The 18,312-nt window shown below is 40.4% G+C and overlaps 1 protein-coding gene and 1 long non-coding RNA gene across 3 annotated transcripts; one reads left to right on the top strand and one right to left on the bottom strand.

Moving 5' to 3' along the window:
• Positions 1–177: 177 nt before the first annotated feature.
• Positions 178–12,349, bottom strand: LOC124008475 (5,6-dihydroxyindole-2-carboxylic acid oxidase-like). The gene is made up of 7 exons (XM_046319772.1): positions 11,767–12,349; positions 8,905–9,227; positions 7,961–8,165; positions 4,449–4,616; positions 3,955–4,134; positions 2,905–3,051; positions 178–939 (listed from the first exon to the last, which is right to left on the bottom strand). Exons 1-7 carry the CDS (start codon positions 12,119–12,121, stop codon positions 749–751), a joined length of 1,569 nt encoding a protein of 522 aa, XP_046175728.1. The 5' UTR covers positions 12,122–12,349; the 3' UTR covers positions 178–748.
• A 1,444-nt stretch (positions 12,350–13,793) lies between these two features.
• Positions 13,794–17,763, top strand: LOC124007947. Of its 2 annotated transcripts, none has more exons than XR_006834039.1 (4): positions 13,794–14,169; positions 14,756–14,902; positions 17,206–17,234; positions 17,635–17,763. It is a non-coding gene; the product is annotated as an uncharacterized LOC124007947 (long non-coding RNA). The 2 variants fall into 2 exon arrangements; XR_006834038.1 differs by having other exon boundaries at positions 13,794–14,146.
• Positions 17,764–18,312: the final 549 nt, after the last annotated feature.

An 18,312-nucleotide genomic window follows, 5' to 3' on the forward strand; every position in this document is an offset into this window, starting at 1 on the left:
ATGGAAATGTACATTTACTTACACCAGAGTGTGAAACGAGGCTATTCAACTTCTTAGATATGACCCTGTTGTTTTTCTATTCTTTAAATTATATTTAAGGAGAGTGCTTATGTATGAATTATGAGATTACACTCCACATGTGTTGCAGAAATTATAATAATACAAGAAAAATTCTTAATATTTTCTTTTCTTTAATCAACTCATATTTTCAATGGAATTAAAAAGGTTCCATTTTGAACCAAAATGATTCAAATAAAATGAAATATGTTTACACATTTACAGAAAATCATTGTTATCCTCAGAATATATAGTTATACAGGTCAAAGCATTCCGTAATAGTAACAGTAGAATGAGTGTCAGGGTCGATTAGATTCCATATTATGAGTAATACAGTCAATTAGATTCTATTTTATGGACTACAGCAGTTGTGGTCAAACTTGGCCATGAGAGGATGGGCCGCTGTCTGCAGGTTTTTGTTCCCGACCAGCATTAACGCACCTAATTCTACCCACACTGCCACCCTCCATTGCCAACATTTGACCACTCCCGGAATATAGTTTGTGACGCATATTATACGGCATTTGAAATGATAAAAACATGAATTTGTAATCTAATTACATAACTGCAAACATGTGACACTCAGCTAAGCCTGAATCAAGTTCATTAGTCAATAAACAAAAGAAAACGGACCGAATACACATTTTCTGTTGTGCCCTAATGAGCTTGACCCTGTAGTTTCACATTCAGCTCAGACCACGGATTGGCTTTTGTCGTCGTCATAGCGTTGGTACTGTTCACCCAGCAGGGGCTGGCGGCCGTCCAGTTTGCTGTAGGAGCGGGCGCGCACAACACATGTGGTGGCAGCAAAGATTACAGCCACGATGACCAGGGCCGCCACCATGGCAATGGTGATGATCTCGGTCAAAGTGAAAGGAGCAGCTATAGTGAGGAGACAAGATTTATAACAGTTACATTTGTAATTGTATGGAATGTGACACTAGCAAAGTGTCACACACAGACAGACAGATGGACTCTAACCGTGGTAAAAAAAAATATATATATAAAAAATAAATGTACCAGTCAAAATTTTGGACACACCTACTCATTCAAGGGTTTTTCTTTATTTGTACTATTTTCTACATTGTAGAATAATAGTGAAGACATCAAAACTATGAAATAACACATGGAATCATGTAGTAACCAAAAAGTGTTAATCAAATCTAAATATATTTTAGATTTTAGATTCTTCAAAGTAGCCACCTTTTGCCTTGATGACAGCTTTAGACATTCTTGGCATTCTCTCAATCAGCTTCACCTAGAATGCTTTTCCAACAGTTTTGAAAGAGTTCCCACATATGCTGAGCACTTGTTGGCTGCTTTTCCTTCACTCTGCGGTCCAACTCATCCCAAACCATCTCAATTGAGTTGAGGTCGGGTGATTGTGCTGGCCAGGTCATCTGATGCAGCACTCCATCACTCTCCTTCTTGATCAAAAAGCCCTTACATAGCCTGGGGGTGTGTTGGGTCATTGTCCTGTTGAAAAACAAACAACTGTCCCACTAAGCACAAACCAGATGGGATGGTGTGTCGTGTAGAATGCTGTGGTAGCCATGCTGGTTAAGTGTGCCTTGAATTCTAAATAAATCAGTGTCACCAGCAAAGCACCCCCACACCATCACACCTCTTCCTTCAAGTTGGGAACCACACATGCAGAGATCATCCGTACACCTAATCTGCGTCTCACAAATACACGGCGGTTGGAACCAAAAATATCCCATTTGGACCAAAGGATAGATTTCTACCGCTATAATGTCCATTGCTCACTTTTCTTGGCCCAAGCAAGTCTCTTCTTCCTATCGGTGTCCTTTAGTAGTGGTTTATTTTCAGCAATTCACCCTGAAGGCCTGATTCACATAGTCTCCTCTGAAAAGTTGATGTTGAGATGTGTCTGTTTCTTGAACTCTGTGAAGCATGTATTTGGGCTGCAATTTCTGAGGCTGGTAACTCTAATGAACTTATCCTCTGCAGCAGAGGTAACTCTGGGTCTTCCTTTCCTGTGGCAGTCATCATGAGAGCCAGTTTCATCATGGCGCTTGATGGTTTTTGCGGCTGCACTTGAAGAAACTTTCAAAGTTCTTGAAATGTCCGCATTGATTGACCTTCATGTCTTAAAGTAATGATGACCTGTCGTTTCTCTTTGCTTATTTGAGCTGTTCTTGCCATAATATGAACTTAGTATTTTACCAAATAGGACTATCTTCTGTATACCACCCCTACCTTGCAACACAACTGATTGGCTCAAACGCATTAACAAAAAAATTGTCATCAAGGCAAAGGGTGGCTACTTTTAAGAATAGCAAATATAAAATATTGTTTAACAGTTTTTTTTGGTTACTACATGATTCCATATGTGTTGTTTGATACTTTTGATGTTTTCTACAATGTAGGAAATAGTACAAATAAAGAAAAATCCTGGAATGGTGGACCATCCTGGAGGTGTCCAAACTTTTGTCTAGTACTGTTTAACACGTGGACCACATTGTTATATACATAGTAGATAAGACAAATATCCATAATGAATTTATATTGACAATACACATCTGGCCATCCAGCCTGTATTTATATTGGCAATACACATCTGGCCATTCAGTCTGTATGTATATTGAAAATACACACCTGGCCATTCAGTCTGTATGTATATTGAAAATACACACCTGGCCATTCAGCCTGTAGTTATCTTGACAATACACACCTGGCCATTCAGCCTGTAGTTATCTTGACAATACACACCTGGCCATTCAGTCTGTATGTATATTGAAAATACACACCTGGCCATTCAGCCTGTAGTTATCTTGACAATACACACCTGGCCATTCAGCCTGTAGTTATCTTGACAATACACACCTGGCCATTCGGCCTCGTAGGAGTAGCCAAGGTTCTCAGGGGCTGTAAGAAACATCTCAGCGTTGGTCACTGGAGGCCAGAAGGGAACCATGTTGTACCCCCTATTGTGACCAATGGGGGCATTCTCTGAAGGATAGACTGCAGAATCTGCAAAATATATCAGCTAAGAGTCAGCCTCTGAACAAATGGCCCTGACATACAACAACAAAAAGCCTCCCAGAGCTAAACAAATGTTGCATAGTGGTGTGTGTATTATGAATCTTAGTTTACAAAGTAATCATGTCATTGATGTGTTATTACACTTTTACCATGTCATTTAGAAGTAACTACAAGGTAAAAAAGCAACCTGTAAAATACAGCATAGTCAACAAACACATACAGTGAGTGTACAAAACATTAGGAAATCCTGCTCTTTCTATGACATAGACTTTCCAGGTGAATCCAGGTGAAAGCTATGATCCCTTATTGATGTCACTTCACTTCAAATTCACTTCAATCAGTGTAAATGAAGGGGAGGAGACCAGTTACGGAAGGATTTTTAAGCCTTGAGACAATTGAGGCATGGATTGTGTAAGTGTGCAATTCAAAAGGTGAATGGGCAAGACAAAATATTGAAGTGCCTTTTGAACAGGGTATAGTAGTAGGTGCCAGGTGCACCAGTTTGTGTTAAGAAATGCAAAGCTGCTGGGGTTTTCATGCTCAACAGTTTACGGTGTGTATCAAGAATGGTCCACCACCCAAAGAACATCAAGCCAACTTGACACAACTGTGGGAAGCATTGGAGTCAACATGGGCCAGCATAAATGTGGAATGCTTTCGACACATTGTAGACTCCATGCCCGACAAATTGAGGCTGTTCTGAGGTCTAAAGGGGGGGGGCTGCAACTCAATATTAGGAATATGTTCTTAATGTTTTCTACACTCACTAGTTGGCAAAAGGATGGAAGAGCATCATATTTTCAGACAAGCAAGCATAGACAAAGATACTAGCACAGGAAGACAATGATCAGGTCTTGAACATGACATCAGTGGTAGGATGGGATCTATTACCTGGGGCGTGCCTCCTGAGCCACTCGTCAAAGATGGCATCGGTGAAAGTGTGGAGCAGCACGAAGATGGGGTCGTTAGGCGAGAGGTGGGTCTGTCCGCCTGTTCCATTCAGAAACAGGTGGGCCAGGTTGTGAAGGCTCCGTACCACAGGGTCGTAGTTTCCCTGGGGGGCACTATAGCCTGCACACACAACACAGTAGTTTGAGATTAAATACAGGAAATCATGCTTCATGGATGTGAAACTCGCCCATAGCATTTTGGCTGGAGTACATCAGCGACATCATACCTTCCCGGAGATGTAAAGCTCACGGAATGACAGATTTGCCTCTTTCTCTGTTGGCTAAGACGGTTGTGTATGTCAGCATTCACAACAACCCTCAATGTTCAGTTGAGGGTTGTAAGCATATGTACAGTATGTGTAGGTGTCTGTGATATCTGTGTGCATCAATGTGAATGACTGCATCTATTGGTGTAGACCAGCAATAGCCACTCACCCTCGATGGTGTTCCTGAAGCTCTCTGAGGAGGTGGAGTAGTAGGGAGGGGTGTCAAAGGTGTTCACCTGCAGGCAGTCTGCCACATCCTGGGGCTCAGGGAGACGCTGCACCATGGGGCGGGCCACGTTACCTGCTGGGTTCCTTCTGATGGGGGTGGTCTCAGTGTCTGGGGGGGAGAGAGGAGAGGGTTAAGAGGGGTCTCAGTAACCTGGGCTAATAGAGGTGATAGTAAATAGGCTTGGGAAGTTTACAAGTGCTAAAGGACACACCCGGGCCCAGTTTAAATACTATTTAGATGCTCCTTTCTTTCAGTCTTCCTTCCATTCTTTCTTCCTTCTTTCCTTTCTTCCTACTTCCAACCTTCCTTCCAGGAATCACCCTATTGGAGAAGAAGTTCCAAGGCTCCCTCCGCTTTGAAACCCTAGTTTAAAGTTTTACTGTCACATTCACAAGTACAGTGAAATGCATTCTTTGAAAACTCATAACCCATCCATGCAATAATCAATAACAATGTAATACTCGGAAGACCACACAAGAAATAAGAAATATGAAGAACACAATAAGAAAGTAAACATAATATATACAGTTCCTGTACCATATTTACAATGTGCTGGGATACTGGTGTGATGGAGGTAGATATGTATAGGTGTAAGGTGACTATGCATCAGGATATAAGATGAGCAGAGTAGCAGAAGCTTGTATGTGAGTGGGTGTGTGTGTGTAGAGTCAGTATAAATGTATGTTAATATTATGTGTGAGTGAGCAGATGATGGAGTGAGTGAGTGTGTAGGGCTCTGTGAGTGTGCATAGAGAGTGCAGAAATGTACATAAAAGGTTAATAAAGACAAGGTTTACTCAGTCCGTGTAGCTATTTTGTTTGCTATTTATCAGTCTTATTGCTTGGGGATAGAAGTTGTTCAAGAGCAAGTTTATGTCAGACTTGATGCACCGGTACCGCTTGCCGTGTGTAAGCAGAGAGAAGTCTTTGGCTTGGGTGGTTGGAGTCTTTAACGATTTTCCAGGCTTTCCTATCACACTGCCTGATATAGATGTCCTGGATGTCAGGGAGCTCGGCCCCAATGATGTACAGTACTGTAGCGCTATTCGATTGAAGGTGGTGCTATTGCCATACCAGGCAGTGATGCAGCCAGTCAAGATTCTCTCAATGGTACAGTTGTAGAACACTTTGAGGATTTGAGGGTCCTTTCCAAACTTTTTCAACCTCCTGAGGGGAAGAGGCGAGGGTGTTTGGACCATTTTAAGTCTTTAGTGATTTGGATATGGAGGAACTTGAAGCTCTCGACCTGGTCCACTGCAGACCCGTCGATGTACCCGTTTCCGGTAGTCCACGATCAGCGCCTTGGTCTTACTGATGTTGAGAGAGAGGTTGTTGTTCTGGCACCCCACTGCCAGGTCTCTGAACTCCTCCCTGTAGGCTGACTCATCGTCGCCGGTGATCAGGCCTTTCAAACAATTGTGTTGTCAGCATACTTGATGCAGTCGTGGGGGAACAGGGAGTACAGTGTGGCGGAGGTGATGTTGCCTACCCACACCACCTGGGGTTGGCCTGTCAGGAAGTCCAGCATTCAGTTGCAGAAAGAGGTATTCCTCTTATCCGGGTGGGTGAGGGCAGGGGAGGGTGGAGAGCAATTGAGATTGAGTCATCTATGGATCTGTTGGGGTGGTATGCAAATTGGAGTGGGTCTAGGGTGAATGGGATGGTGGAGTTAATGTATGCCATAATAAGCCTCTCAAAGCACTTCATGATTACAGAAGTGAGTGCTACAGGGAAGTAGTCATTGTGGCATGAAGCCTTAGACTTCTTGGGGACAGGAATGATGGTGGTCATCTTAAAACATGTGAGGATTACAGACTGAGACAAGGAGAAGTTGAAAATTACAGTGAATATGCCTGCCAGCTGTTCTGCGAACGCGCCCTGGAATAACGTCGGGCCGCACCGGCCTTGCGGGTGTTGACCTTATTAAAGACCTTTCTCACGTTGGCCTTGGAGAGCGAGATCAACCAATCCTCTGGGTCGGTCACAGCCCTCACACCCGGCACAGTGTTGTTGTTGTCAAAGCGTGCAAAAACTGAGTTTGTCTGGTAGAGAAGCATCGTCGGGCAGATGACAGTTGGGTCTTCCTTTGTAATCTGTAATGGACTGTAGCCCCTGCCACATGTCTGTGTAATATGATTCCACCTTATTCCTATTTTGTCCTGTTGCTCATTTGATGACTCTGTGGCAGTCATAGCGAGACTTGTACTTGTTCATGTCCTCAGCCGTAGCCTCAGGGTTGTCTACAATAGCTCTGTGTGTGGTAGCCCTGTCCTTTGGTTTAGCTTCAACTTTGGTGTTAATCCAGGTCTTTTGATTGAGGAAGCAGCAAACCCTCACCGTGGGGACAATGTCGCTGATGCGTTTCCTAATGAAGCCAGGGATAAAGGTGGTTAGCTCGTCAATGTTATCGGCGGAGTCTTGAAACCTATTCATATCAGCGCTAGCAAAGCAGTCCTGTAGCTTAATCTCTGATTCTGGTGACCATTTCTCAACAGAGCGAGTTACGGGTACTTCCTGTTTGAGTTTTTGATTGTAAACAGGAAGCAGGAGTATGGAGTCATGATCTGATTTTCCGAATAGCGGACAAGGGAGGGCCTTGTATGCTTGCTTGTGGGTAGAATAACAGTGGTCTTTATCACCCCTAGTGGTGTTGGAGAAGTGTTGATGGAAGCTGGGCGTAGATTTTCTTGCTTTTTTTCTTGCTTTGTACAGTTCGTTAAATGCCAGTTTGTTATTTTTCTTGTCCTAAGGTGGAATGTAAACAACAGTCACAATAATAGCTGAAAACTCCATTGGGAGGTAGAATGGTCGGCATTTGACCATCAGGTATTCCAAGGTGGGTGAACAGTGGGTTGAGACTTCCACCGAGCTGGAGTTAGCACTCCAGTTGGTGTTGATATAGAGGCAACCCCCCCCCCCCTCAATTTCCCCGACTCCACTGTCCTGTCTGCCAGGTGAATGGAGAATCCATCGAGTAGGATAGCCATGGGGGGTATCCTGTCCGACAGCCATATTTCCGAAAAGCAAATAATATTGCAGTTTCGAGATTCCTGTTGTTAGGCAATCTTTGATGGGAAAATAAAGTAAAAATAAAGTACACAATAATCACAAAATAGCTAAATTGGGTCGGAGCTTGCCAAAGGGTGGCCATCCAGTACGGCGCCATTTTTGTCTCGTTGTCAGACAAGGTGTTGCGCCAATAGCACCAAAGTATGAATAGTGAACCGGGCGTAAGCAATGATAGTAATGATAGCAAACAAGTATCACAATATGGAATGGTTACACAGGTGTCCCTGTGAGCATGTTTCTATCATTTCAATTACTTTTACATATTTTAACATTTCAGGAGGGTGAGCTGATCCTAGATCTGTGCCTACAGGCAACTTCTACCCACCATATAGGGTGTTTTCTTTCAAACTTGGAAGGATATAAGCGCACTACTGAATGCTTACTGTTGCAGATGGTTCCCAGTGTGTCATAGTCCTCCACACTCTCACAGATCACCCTCCAGTTGGAGAAGATGGAGTTGGTGCTGATGGAATTCATATTGAGGTTGCTCCTCGCTCCCAATAGGTCATCTGTGCAGATGTCACAGGTGCTTCCACCAATGGCAAAGTTCCAGTAGGGCAGGGCAAAGGAAGGGTCTTGCAGCATATCCTAAATTGAGAGTAGGGTTAGAATGAATTACATAAAGGGCACACAATAACAATCATTAGTTTGTGCAATTAGAAACCACAATAATGAACTGCAAATAAAATTGTTACAAATGGTCATGGAGAAGTATATCGTGCCTGCATTATTTTAATCCAGCAACATACAGCTGTATCACAATCTCAATATTTAGCTGCACCTTATTCAACTTTTTCCATTGTATGAAATAATGATTTGTCTTTATTGCTGAGGCCTAATATAGCTGGCCAACTGACATCCAAGATAAAGATCTTTGAAAACAATAAACAGTCGTTTGTCACTAATGCCAATTAGTAATGCATAATTCAAGAAATAACTTGGGCAACAGATGCTCTTTTGTGCCCTATTAGATGGGAAATCTAGGCTCAGACTAGTAAACGCTTAAGCACATTTTCTGCAAAGCTTGCTTGATTATGGTACAACATTGCTTCATCTCTAAAGATATCCTCACGCTTAATGCGGCACTAATTCAAGCAAACAATAGGGAAAGTGAAATGACTATTGATGGGTAATAAATAGGCCCAGCCTACAGATTAAAATGGATTTTGCTGGTGGTGAAAATCCATCATACATAACAGACTATTATATTGTGATATCCAATTGAATATCAGGCACACTAAAAAAGTAGTTAATTGCATTATTATTGACTATTTCAGTTCATATTACATGCAGGGACATGCATGTAATTGCTGGTACCCCATCTCACCTGCATGTCGCGCTCAAGTTGGAGCAGGTGAAACCTGTGCCAGGTCACAAAACCGGGACCTTCGTGAGAGAAGTCAACTCCGCCAAAGCTCGGCTGGCCGGCCCCCAAGAAGGTCTTGCTGACCGAATAGTAGTGGGTCCACACAAAGTAATTGTAGATGGTGATGTTCTCAAAATGCGGGGTGTTTCCATCGGGTCCGAAGACATCCTGGTATCGCCGCGTAGCTATCACAATGTCAGGATGTACGGTGCGCTTGGCCTGGTCTAGTGCGGTCACGAAAGCTCGCTTCTGATCCGCACTTAGCTGCATCACGTTTCTCCGGACTGAAGAATTAAAGAGAAAAATAACATTTGATCAATTTAGTCATTCATACGTTAATGAGTACCTTCTTTTGAGGAGAGAAATTAAGAAATGATTTGGCATGTAACCTATCCGCAGTCACCGTTAATCTTCACGCATACACCATTGCCTGAATATGAGGCAAAAAGGTAATTATATCAAACATAAAATGCAGCTATATGTAACGACATTCGTGTCCTTTCAAAAAAAATTGTATGCTTTCCATAGTCTGTGTAGAAATGTGGCTTTCAACCAGTTGACTGGCAGTGCATAAAGTCAACCTTCACTCAATGACATAGTAAACGACAATCTGGGACTCAAATTAGTGTGATATGTTACATTTGGTATAATATTAATTTGTGTATTTCCATCATCATATGATATGCTACGAATTACAATTAATATAATATGTTACGAATTACAATTCGTACAATATGTTATGAATTAGCTATACATATATGTTTCAAATTCCAATTTGTTGTGGCTATGTTAGCTAGGTGGCTAATGCTAACGTTAGCTAGGTGGCTAACGTTAGGGGTAAGGGGCAGGGTGGGAAATTAACACCCATCACCAGCCAAATATGGGTAGATTTTGTTATTAGCTGGTAAGAATGTCTATTTCACCAGCCACGTTGGCGTGGCACACAGCATTTGGGAACCGTTTTTTTTCAACCCAAATGTAGAAGTTGGTCAAATTGACCTGAAAGGCTACTAAAAGTGTGACTTTGTCCTCCTGTTTCTTGGCTAGTTACATTGCTTTATTCAAACGCTAAATTGTTTTTCAATATTAATTTTGAGTTTGCTGCAACTGTATGCTGGTAGAGCAGACATGAGATTATCATCTCTGACAGACAGGGAGTGCCGTTACCATGGTAATGGCCACCCCTTAAAGGGGTAGCTGAACATTTTTATCAAACCTAATGACTGAAATATTTGGGGGTAAATTGTGCTTGATTGAACATGGAACATTCCAAAAATGTTTTATTCCAGTTGTCATTTCTTATCGTCAAAACACTCAAATAATCATATTGTGGACCTACATTTTTGGTTGTACTCCTAAATATCAATGTATGTACTCCTAATAAAATAAAATCAGCGTTAAAGCCCTGAACTAATACTAATAAATAAGTCGTATCACTCAGCATTTTGTAGCAGGGCAGGCACTTTGTTGATTCTTGATGTTCATTTGTAGAACTGTTTACATGTTTTACTTTTTACTATTGTATCTAAATTATTTATTTTAACATACATTGGTTGAAAGACTCAGGTCACAAAAATAAAATTGAGCAATATACCACATTACTTCTTACGACTAATACATTTCTTGTTTTAAAGCATGCTCATTTGTTATTTTTCCAACCTGGTTAGGGGTTAAGGTTAGGGGTAAGAGTTAGGTTAAAGGGTTAAGGTTAATTTTGGGGGATGGGTTAGCTAACATGCTAAGTAGTTGCCAAGTAGCTAAAAGGTAGTAAGTAGTTGTAAACTTGATAATTAGCTAAAATGCTAAAGTTGTCCGTGATGAGATTCGAACACGCAAACTTTGGATTTAGACATTCGCATCACCCTTCTTTCGTTTTTGCCTTAAGTAACCTTCTGTCATATACAACCATACCATACATCCAGGCCTACTAATTTTAGCGTCCCGGATTTTCGTCTACTATGTTACGTCTAGTCTATGACAACAGCCTGGTAAAGTACGGCGCATTGGTTCGGTGTATCGAGGTTTGTTTGTGATAGGCTATCATTTACTTATTTTCAGTAGTGGAAAAAGTACCCAATTGTCATACTTGAGTACAAGTAAAGTTACCTTAATAGAAAATGACTCCAAGTAAAAGTGAAAGTCACCCAGTAAAACACTACTTGAGTAAAAGTCTAAAAGTATTTGGTTTTAAATATACTTAAGTATAACAAGTAATTATAATTACTCAAATATACTTATGTATCAAAAGTAAAAGTATATAAATTGCATATATTATATTATATATTATTATTATTATTATTATATTATTATATTATAAAAGTATAAATTGTTTCAAATTCCTTATAGTAAGCAAACCAGACGGCACCATTTTTTATTTATTTAGGATAGCCAGGAGCACACTCCAACACTCAGACATAATTTACAAACGAAGCATGTGTGTAGTGGGTCTGCCAGATCAGTGGCAGTAGGGATGATCAGGAATGTTATCTTGATAAGTGTGTGAATTAGACAATTTTCCTGTCCTGCCTAGCATTCAAAATGTAACGAGTTCTTTTGGCTGCCAGGAAAAATGTGTGGAGTAAAAAGTACATTATTTTCTTTAAGAATGTAGTAAGGTTAAAGTAAAAGTAGTCAAAAATATAATTGGTAAAGTTAAGTACAGATAACCCCAAAAACTACTTAAGTAGTACTTTCAAGTATTTATACTTAAGGACTTTACACCATAGCTTATTTTATTCAACAGATATGTGGACTGGTGATTTCAATTAAATTAAACTGCAACATTTGATTATTTGTTTTAAAGTGGGATAAAACAAAACGTACCGATAGCGACGGGTTGGTCACAGTTTAACCCGGCCAATCCATGCATACAACGGCCACAATCATAACCGGTGAAATTCCCGTTGCACTGGCAGGTTCGGTTGAAGTAGCGAATGGGCCAACGTTCACGGTCATCCCGTCCATCGTGGGTGTACTGGGGGCCGTGTGGACTTGCGTCTGCCGCTATCGAAATACACTGTCCACGTCTTGTGGCGGACCCGCAGGCGTCATTCGCGACCCCAAACGGGGATGGACAACACTGACCACTCCGAAGTCCCTCCAGAGTCACACATTCCCTTGGAAACTGCCCGCGCACAAACAGGGCGCCGAAAAGCACCAACAAACCGTATTTCCACATAGGCAATGAATAGGCAAAAAGACGCACACCAGAAAGTTAGCTAAATGGAACAGTGGGATCAACGAATTCTCTTTCTTCAATCACACTCTAATAGAAGTCAGTACCTTACTCGAAACCACATCACTTCATAGTTGATATTCTGTGCGCACTTGTGTCCTCTCAGTGCGCACTTGTGTCCTCTTGTAGGCAGCTAATTGCCCACACCATCCAAATAAACCTCTATCCTTTAAATACCACATTAGCGCATGACTGGATGCCAGGATTTCTGATCCCCTCGTGATCACAGCACATTTCCTACCGGATTGAGAGGGATAGAGGCTAGGCAGTCATGCACACGATTTTACTACTAAACAGTTATGCACACTATTTTACTACTACGCAGTCATGCACACTGTTTTACTACTACGAGATACACCAACATTCCGAGGAGGATATTCTCAGGATATTTGAGAAGGATGTGATTTAACATGGTTATAAAGTACATAACATAGACCTAAAACAGAATTTAAGCACACGTCACCTGTGCAAGCTATTGAGTTAATGCTGTCATCCAGTTTTCACCACATCAATTAATGTTCATGAACTTCTAGACCAATTTCACCACATTTTGTCAAAAGGTATTACACTTAAAATTACATGGCCAAAATAGTATTTTCCTGGCAGGTTCATTGAAATCCACAAATTGGTATGGCAGGTGGTCTCTAATGGTATCCTAGGCCTGCCACTTTATGAAGTGATAAAGTACGCTGCAATAAAACTGTTTGCCTGCTACTTGGTTAAGTGTCACTTAGAATAAAATGGAACCATATTTACGTTATTATGCCTGCATATATTTATGTGGATCTTATCACTAATAAGACCGACTCAACTTCATGTTATTTTCTAAGATATAGCCCACCTAGCTAGGCCTGACTATCATTGAAATAGTGTTAATATCATTACGATATAATCATAATATTAGTCATTTTCTCAAAAAATAAATAAAATAAATATTTATTTCAACAGATAAAACGTTTTATACAAAGTTAAAGGTAATACAAGGTAAGGTAAAACAAAAATTTTTTTTACAGTGTAGGAAGAAAGGAAGGAAGGGGTGCTGCGTGAGAAGTCAAAAGACTGGTAACATGTTCACATTCTAACATGAACTCATGATCCTGTGTAAACTATTAGGAATTATCCAAAGGAGAGGCCTGTTAATTTGTACATATTTTTTCTATATTTATGAATAATGGTAGAATACTGTGAAATGACAGGGATACACTTATATTTAACTTTCGTCGTGTAGAATAGGAAATGTCAGTAAATGCGAAATACATGAAACTTCCTGTATTTTTACAAACATGCATCCCTTTTCCACAATAATAAGCTGTAGAAATAAAGTAATATACATTATAAAGAACTACATTTACCATTGTTTTATGGATAGTTTAGTTTTACATTCTAAATGCAGATAATTCGTTAAAAAATACTATTTCCGATGTTTATAAACAGTATAAAACTATGCAAGAGAATGAATGTAATACCACCGAAGGTGGCTCCCCTTCCTGCTCGGGTGGCGCTCGGCGGTCCTCGTCGCCGGTCTATTAGCTGCCACCGATCCCTTTTTCCTTTTCGTTTGTTTTTGTCTAATTGTTTTCACCTGTTCCTTGTTGTGGGTTTGGGATGGGTGTTATTGAAGTTCGTTTTGCCCGCTGGTGTTTGTGCGGGCTTGTTGGTTTGGTGATGTATCGTGTTTGTTTTGAGTTTTCGTTGTCCAATGTTTGTAACTAGGTTTTGGGTTTGTTTAGCGCCAGTGTTTTAGGGCATTCACCCATGTTTGGACCTGTTACGTTTTGAAGGACATTAAAGCGTTTTTCTCGTTCACTTCGCTTTCTGCATTTGACTCCTCACTCATTCACCCGACGTTACAGGAAGTAAAAATAAATAATCGTTATTGTCCCCTTTTGAAAGTCCATTGTCATTAATCAAGCAAATCAGAAACATACACTTCTGTAGTTAATTGGAACCAAGATTGAAATCTACAAGGTACTTTTTTTTCTTTGTTACAAGTAAGTTAATAAGTATAGAGAAATTGGGAACATGTCAGGTCTTTCCAAATAATTGGCATGTGGCCAATATGTATGCTGCATGCTTAGCTGCAAATCTCAGTTCACAAAATATAATGCTTTTAAAAGTCATATTCGTCATCATCTTAGAGAGTCTGCTGTATCACAATGTGACACAATGCAAGGGCCGTTTGCATGTTAAAACTATCTCTGGTCTGGTGTTGTCATCTAGGATGCCTTACTGTTAACTACAACTTTCAATTTCAAAACAGAACCACACCAGTCCCTTGTTGGCCAATAGAAATGTAGCATTTCAGAATACACTTTCTTTGCACCCAATATACTTTCTGGTGAAAAAACATTGTCGTTCCACTGTTTAACTGTATCATAGACATTTTCTAATATTACATTGCAAACATCCTTAATGTAGCCCCCTTTAAATTAGATTAATTGATTTTTGCAGGTACATTTTGTTAGTCAACAAATCAAATGATTGTATCTGAAGGGGTAGAGGACCACTGCTAGTGATTAAGAAGGGCGGACACACTAGTATAGAATGACATTATTTATGTTACTTCGTCCAACGCAGGTGCCTATTCAAGATCAACTCAGATAAGGGGTCCAAAGTGGAGAAGTCAAGAAAGCAGCATGCAATCAATCCCAAAAGTTATTTTTCTGATCTCAAACATCGCAGACTATGAATGGAGGGAGTAGCCTTGCGCACGCACACATACAGGTACTTAAATCCACCGACTGCAGCACGCAGTCAAGAAACAGGCAGATGATCAACACTTGGCCAAAATGATAGAACTGAATGTTTTTACATTAGCATGTTGTAAGTTGCTTTTAAGTGAATGTTTGACACGGTATATGTAAAGTTTGACTAGTGTTTTTGCACTAGGATCGATATACCTTGTCCTACCCCCCCCCCCTCCCCCTCCCAGATAGTTGTGGGTTAGGGTGACAGAATAATAACTTGACATATGTTTTATAACCAAAATGTCAAAATACTGATACAGTGCCTTTGCGAAAGTATTCGGCCCCCTTGAACTTTGCAACCTTTTGCCACATTTCAGGCTTCAAACATAAAGATATAAAACTGTATTTTTTTGTGAAGAATCAACAACAAGTGGGCCACAATCATGAAGTGGAACGACATTTATTGGATATTTCAAACTCTTTTAGCAAATCAAAAACTGAAAAATTGGGCGTGCAAAATTATTCAGCCCCCTTAAGTTAATACTTTGTAGCGCCACCTTTTGCTGCGATTACAGCTGTAAGTCGCTTGGGGTATGTCTCTATCAGTTTTGCACATCGAGAGACTGAAATTCTTTCCTTGCAAAACAGCTCGAGCTCAGTGAGTTTGGATGGAGAGCATTTGTGAACAGCAGTTTTCAGTTCTTTCCACAGATTCTCGATTGGATTCAGCTCTGGACTCTGACTTGGCCATTATTTTTGAACCATTCCATTGTAGATTTTGCTTTATGTTTTGGATCATTGTCTTGTTGGAAGACAAATCTTCGTCCCAGTCTCAGGTCTTTTGCAGAGTCCATCAGGTTTTCTTCCAGAATGGTCCTGTATTTGGCTCCATCCATCTTCCCATCAATTTTAACCATCTTCCCTGTCCCTGCTGAAGAAAAGCAGGCCCAAACCATGATGCTGCCACCACCATGTTTGACAGTGGGGATGGTGTGTTCAGGGTGATGAGCTGTGTTGCTTTTACGCCAAACATAACGTTTTGCATTGTTGCCAAAAAGTTCAATTTTGGTTACATCTGACCAGAGCACCTTCTTCCACATGTTTGGTGTGTCTCCCAAGTGGCTTGTGGCAAACTTTAAACGACACTTTTTATGGATATCTTTAAGAAATGGCTTTCTTCTTGCCACTCTTCCATAAAGGCCAGATTTGTGCAATATATGACTGATTGTTGTCCTATGGACAGAGTCTCCCACCTCAGCTGTAGATCTCTGCAGTTCATCCAGAGTGATCATGGGCCTCTTGGCTGCATCTCTGATCAGTCTTCTCCTTGTATGAGCTGAAAGTTTATAGGGACGGCCATGTCTTGGTAGATTTGCAGTGGTCTGATACTACTTCCATTTCAATATTATCGCTTGCACAGTGCTCCTTGGGATGTTTAAAGCTTGGGAAATCTTTTTGTATCCAAATCCGGCTTTAAACTTCTTCACAACAGTATTTCGGACCTGCCTGGTGTGTTCCTTGTTCTTCATGATGCTCTCTGCGCTTTTAACGGACCTCTGAGACTATCACAGTGCAGGTGCATTTATACGGAGACTTGATTACACACAGGTGGATTGTATTTATCATCATTAGTCATTTAGGTCAACATTGAATCATTCAGAGATCCTCACTGAACTTCTGAAGAGAGTTTGCTGCACTGAAAGTAAAGGGGCTGAATAATTTTGCATGCCCAATTTTTCAGTTTTTGATTTAAAAAAAAAGTTTATCCAATAAATGTCCAATAAATGTCGTTCCACTTCATGATTGTGTCCCACTTGTTGTTGAATCTTCACAAAAAATACAGTTTTATATCTTTATGTTTGAAGCCTGAAATGGGCAAAAGGTCGCAAAGTTCAAGGGGGCCGAATACTTTCGCAAGGCACTGTATGTTAAATATATATATATATATATATTGAATTGAATTTCTAATGTTTGACACCATAACTATCAAGTGTATAGTTCCAGAAATGTTTGTACACTGAGATTATCTTCTTAACACACCCCTCCCGTCCCTCTCTGTCTACCCCTTTACCTCTCTGCCATGCCACTGCACGCACAGGTTAAGGTTTGAACATGTATTGAATAACTTAATATACATCATAAATCTTATAATACATTTATAAGGAAATCCCTGTGTCATGTCCTATTTCTTTTTTTTGCTGGAGAATACTTTATTTTCACAACCAATAATAGTTACATTGAGAGTAGTTTTTTGTAATATACAATTATCTGTGTTCTAGCTATATTTTGGCATCAATTAAGGAGTAATGTCTGTTTTTTTTTCACTTAACAATTCTCTAGTTTCGCAACTGATGCCAGTTAGATCAAGGGTAAGTTTTTGTAATATTATGTCAATTATCTGTATTTTTGTGTAACTTTGGCATCAATTAAGGAATTATGTAAGTTTCTTAGCTGACCAATTCTCTATTTTCACAACTGATACCAGTTATATTGAGGGTAGGTTTTTGTAATATTATGACAATCATGTCACCCTGATCTGTTTCACCTGTCTTTGTGATTGTCACCACCCCTCTCCACAGGTGTTGCCCATCTTTTCCATTACACCCTGTGTATGTATACCTGTGTTCTCTGTTTGTCTGTTGCCAATTCATTTTGTTTCGGCAAGCCTAACAGCAGTTTTCCCTATGCTCCTGTCGCGATTGTTCCTGTTGTCCTGGTGTTGACCATTCTGCCTGTCTGCTGTCCTGTGCCTTTGCCCCACCTTTCTAGATTACTGACCTTTGCCTGCCCTGAGCCTGCCGGCCGTCCTGTACCTTTGCCCAACCTATCTGGATTACTGACCTCTGCCTGCCCTTGACCTGCATGCCCCTGTTAGATTAATAAACTGTTGTTACTTCGATGTTGTCTGCATCTAGGTCTTACCTGAAAAGTAATAAATTATCTGTGTTCTAGCTATATTTTGGCATCAATTCATGAGTCATTTCTGGGTTTACGCGGTCGGATTCTCTATTTTCACAACTGATAACGGTTACATTTAACAGGTTTTTGTAATATTATGATTATAATCTGTGTTCTAGCTATATTTTTTAATCAATTAAGGAGTTATTTATGCTTTTTAGCTGGCCAGTTCATTTTCACAACCAATGCCAGCAAAAAAAAAGAAGAGGATTCCAGGTTAAAATAGGAGTTAATGTTATAAAATCATTGTTTTTATATGGATTATTTATGTACATTTTGTCTGCAGTTTTCTGTCTTATTTCTGGCACTTGTGCTGCCAGAATTTTACCGTAAATTAACAGGATTTTACAGTGTACTTTACACCTCCACCCTACCTCCTTTCCTTCCTCGTTCCAATCCTTCCCTCCTCGTGTGAGCCAAGAACTCTTGGAGGCCCTTGTGATTTTGGCAGCATGGTATAGTGAGAAAGTGTTATATCTCTTACAGACC

This window comes from Oncorhynchus gorbuscha, linkage group LG21 (assembly GCF_021184085.1).
Source record: "Oncorhynchus gorbuscha isolate QuinsamMale2020 ecotype Even-year linkage group LG21, OgorEven_v1.0, whole genome shotgun sequence".
NCBI classification, from domain to species: Eukaryota; Metazoa; Chordata; class Actinopteri; order Salmoniformes; family Salmonidae; genus Oncorhynchus; species Oncorhynchus gorbuscha.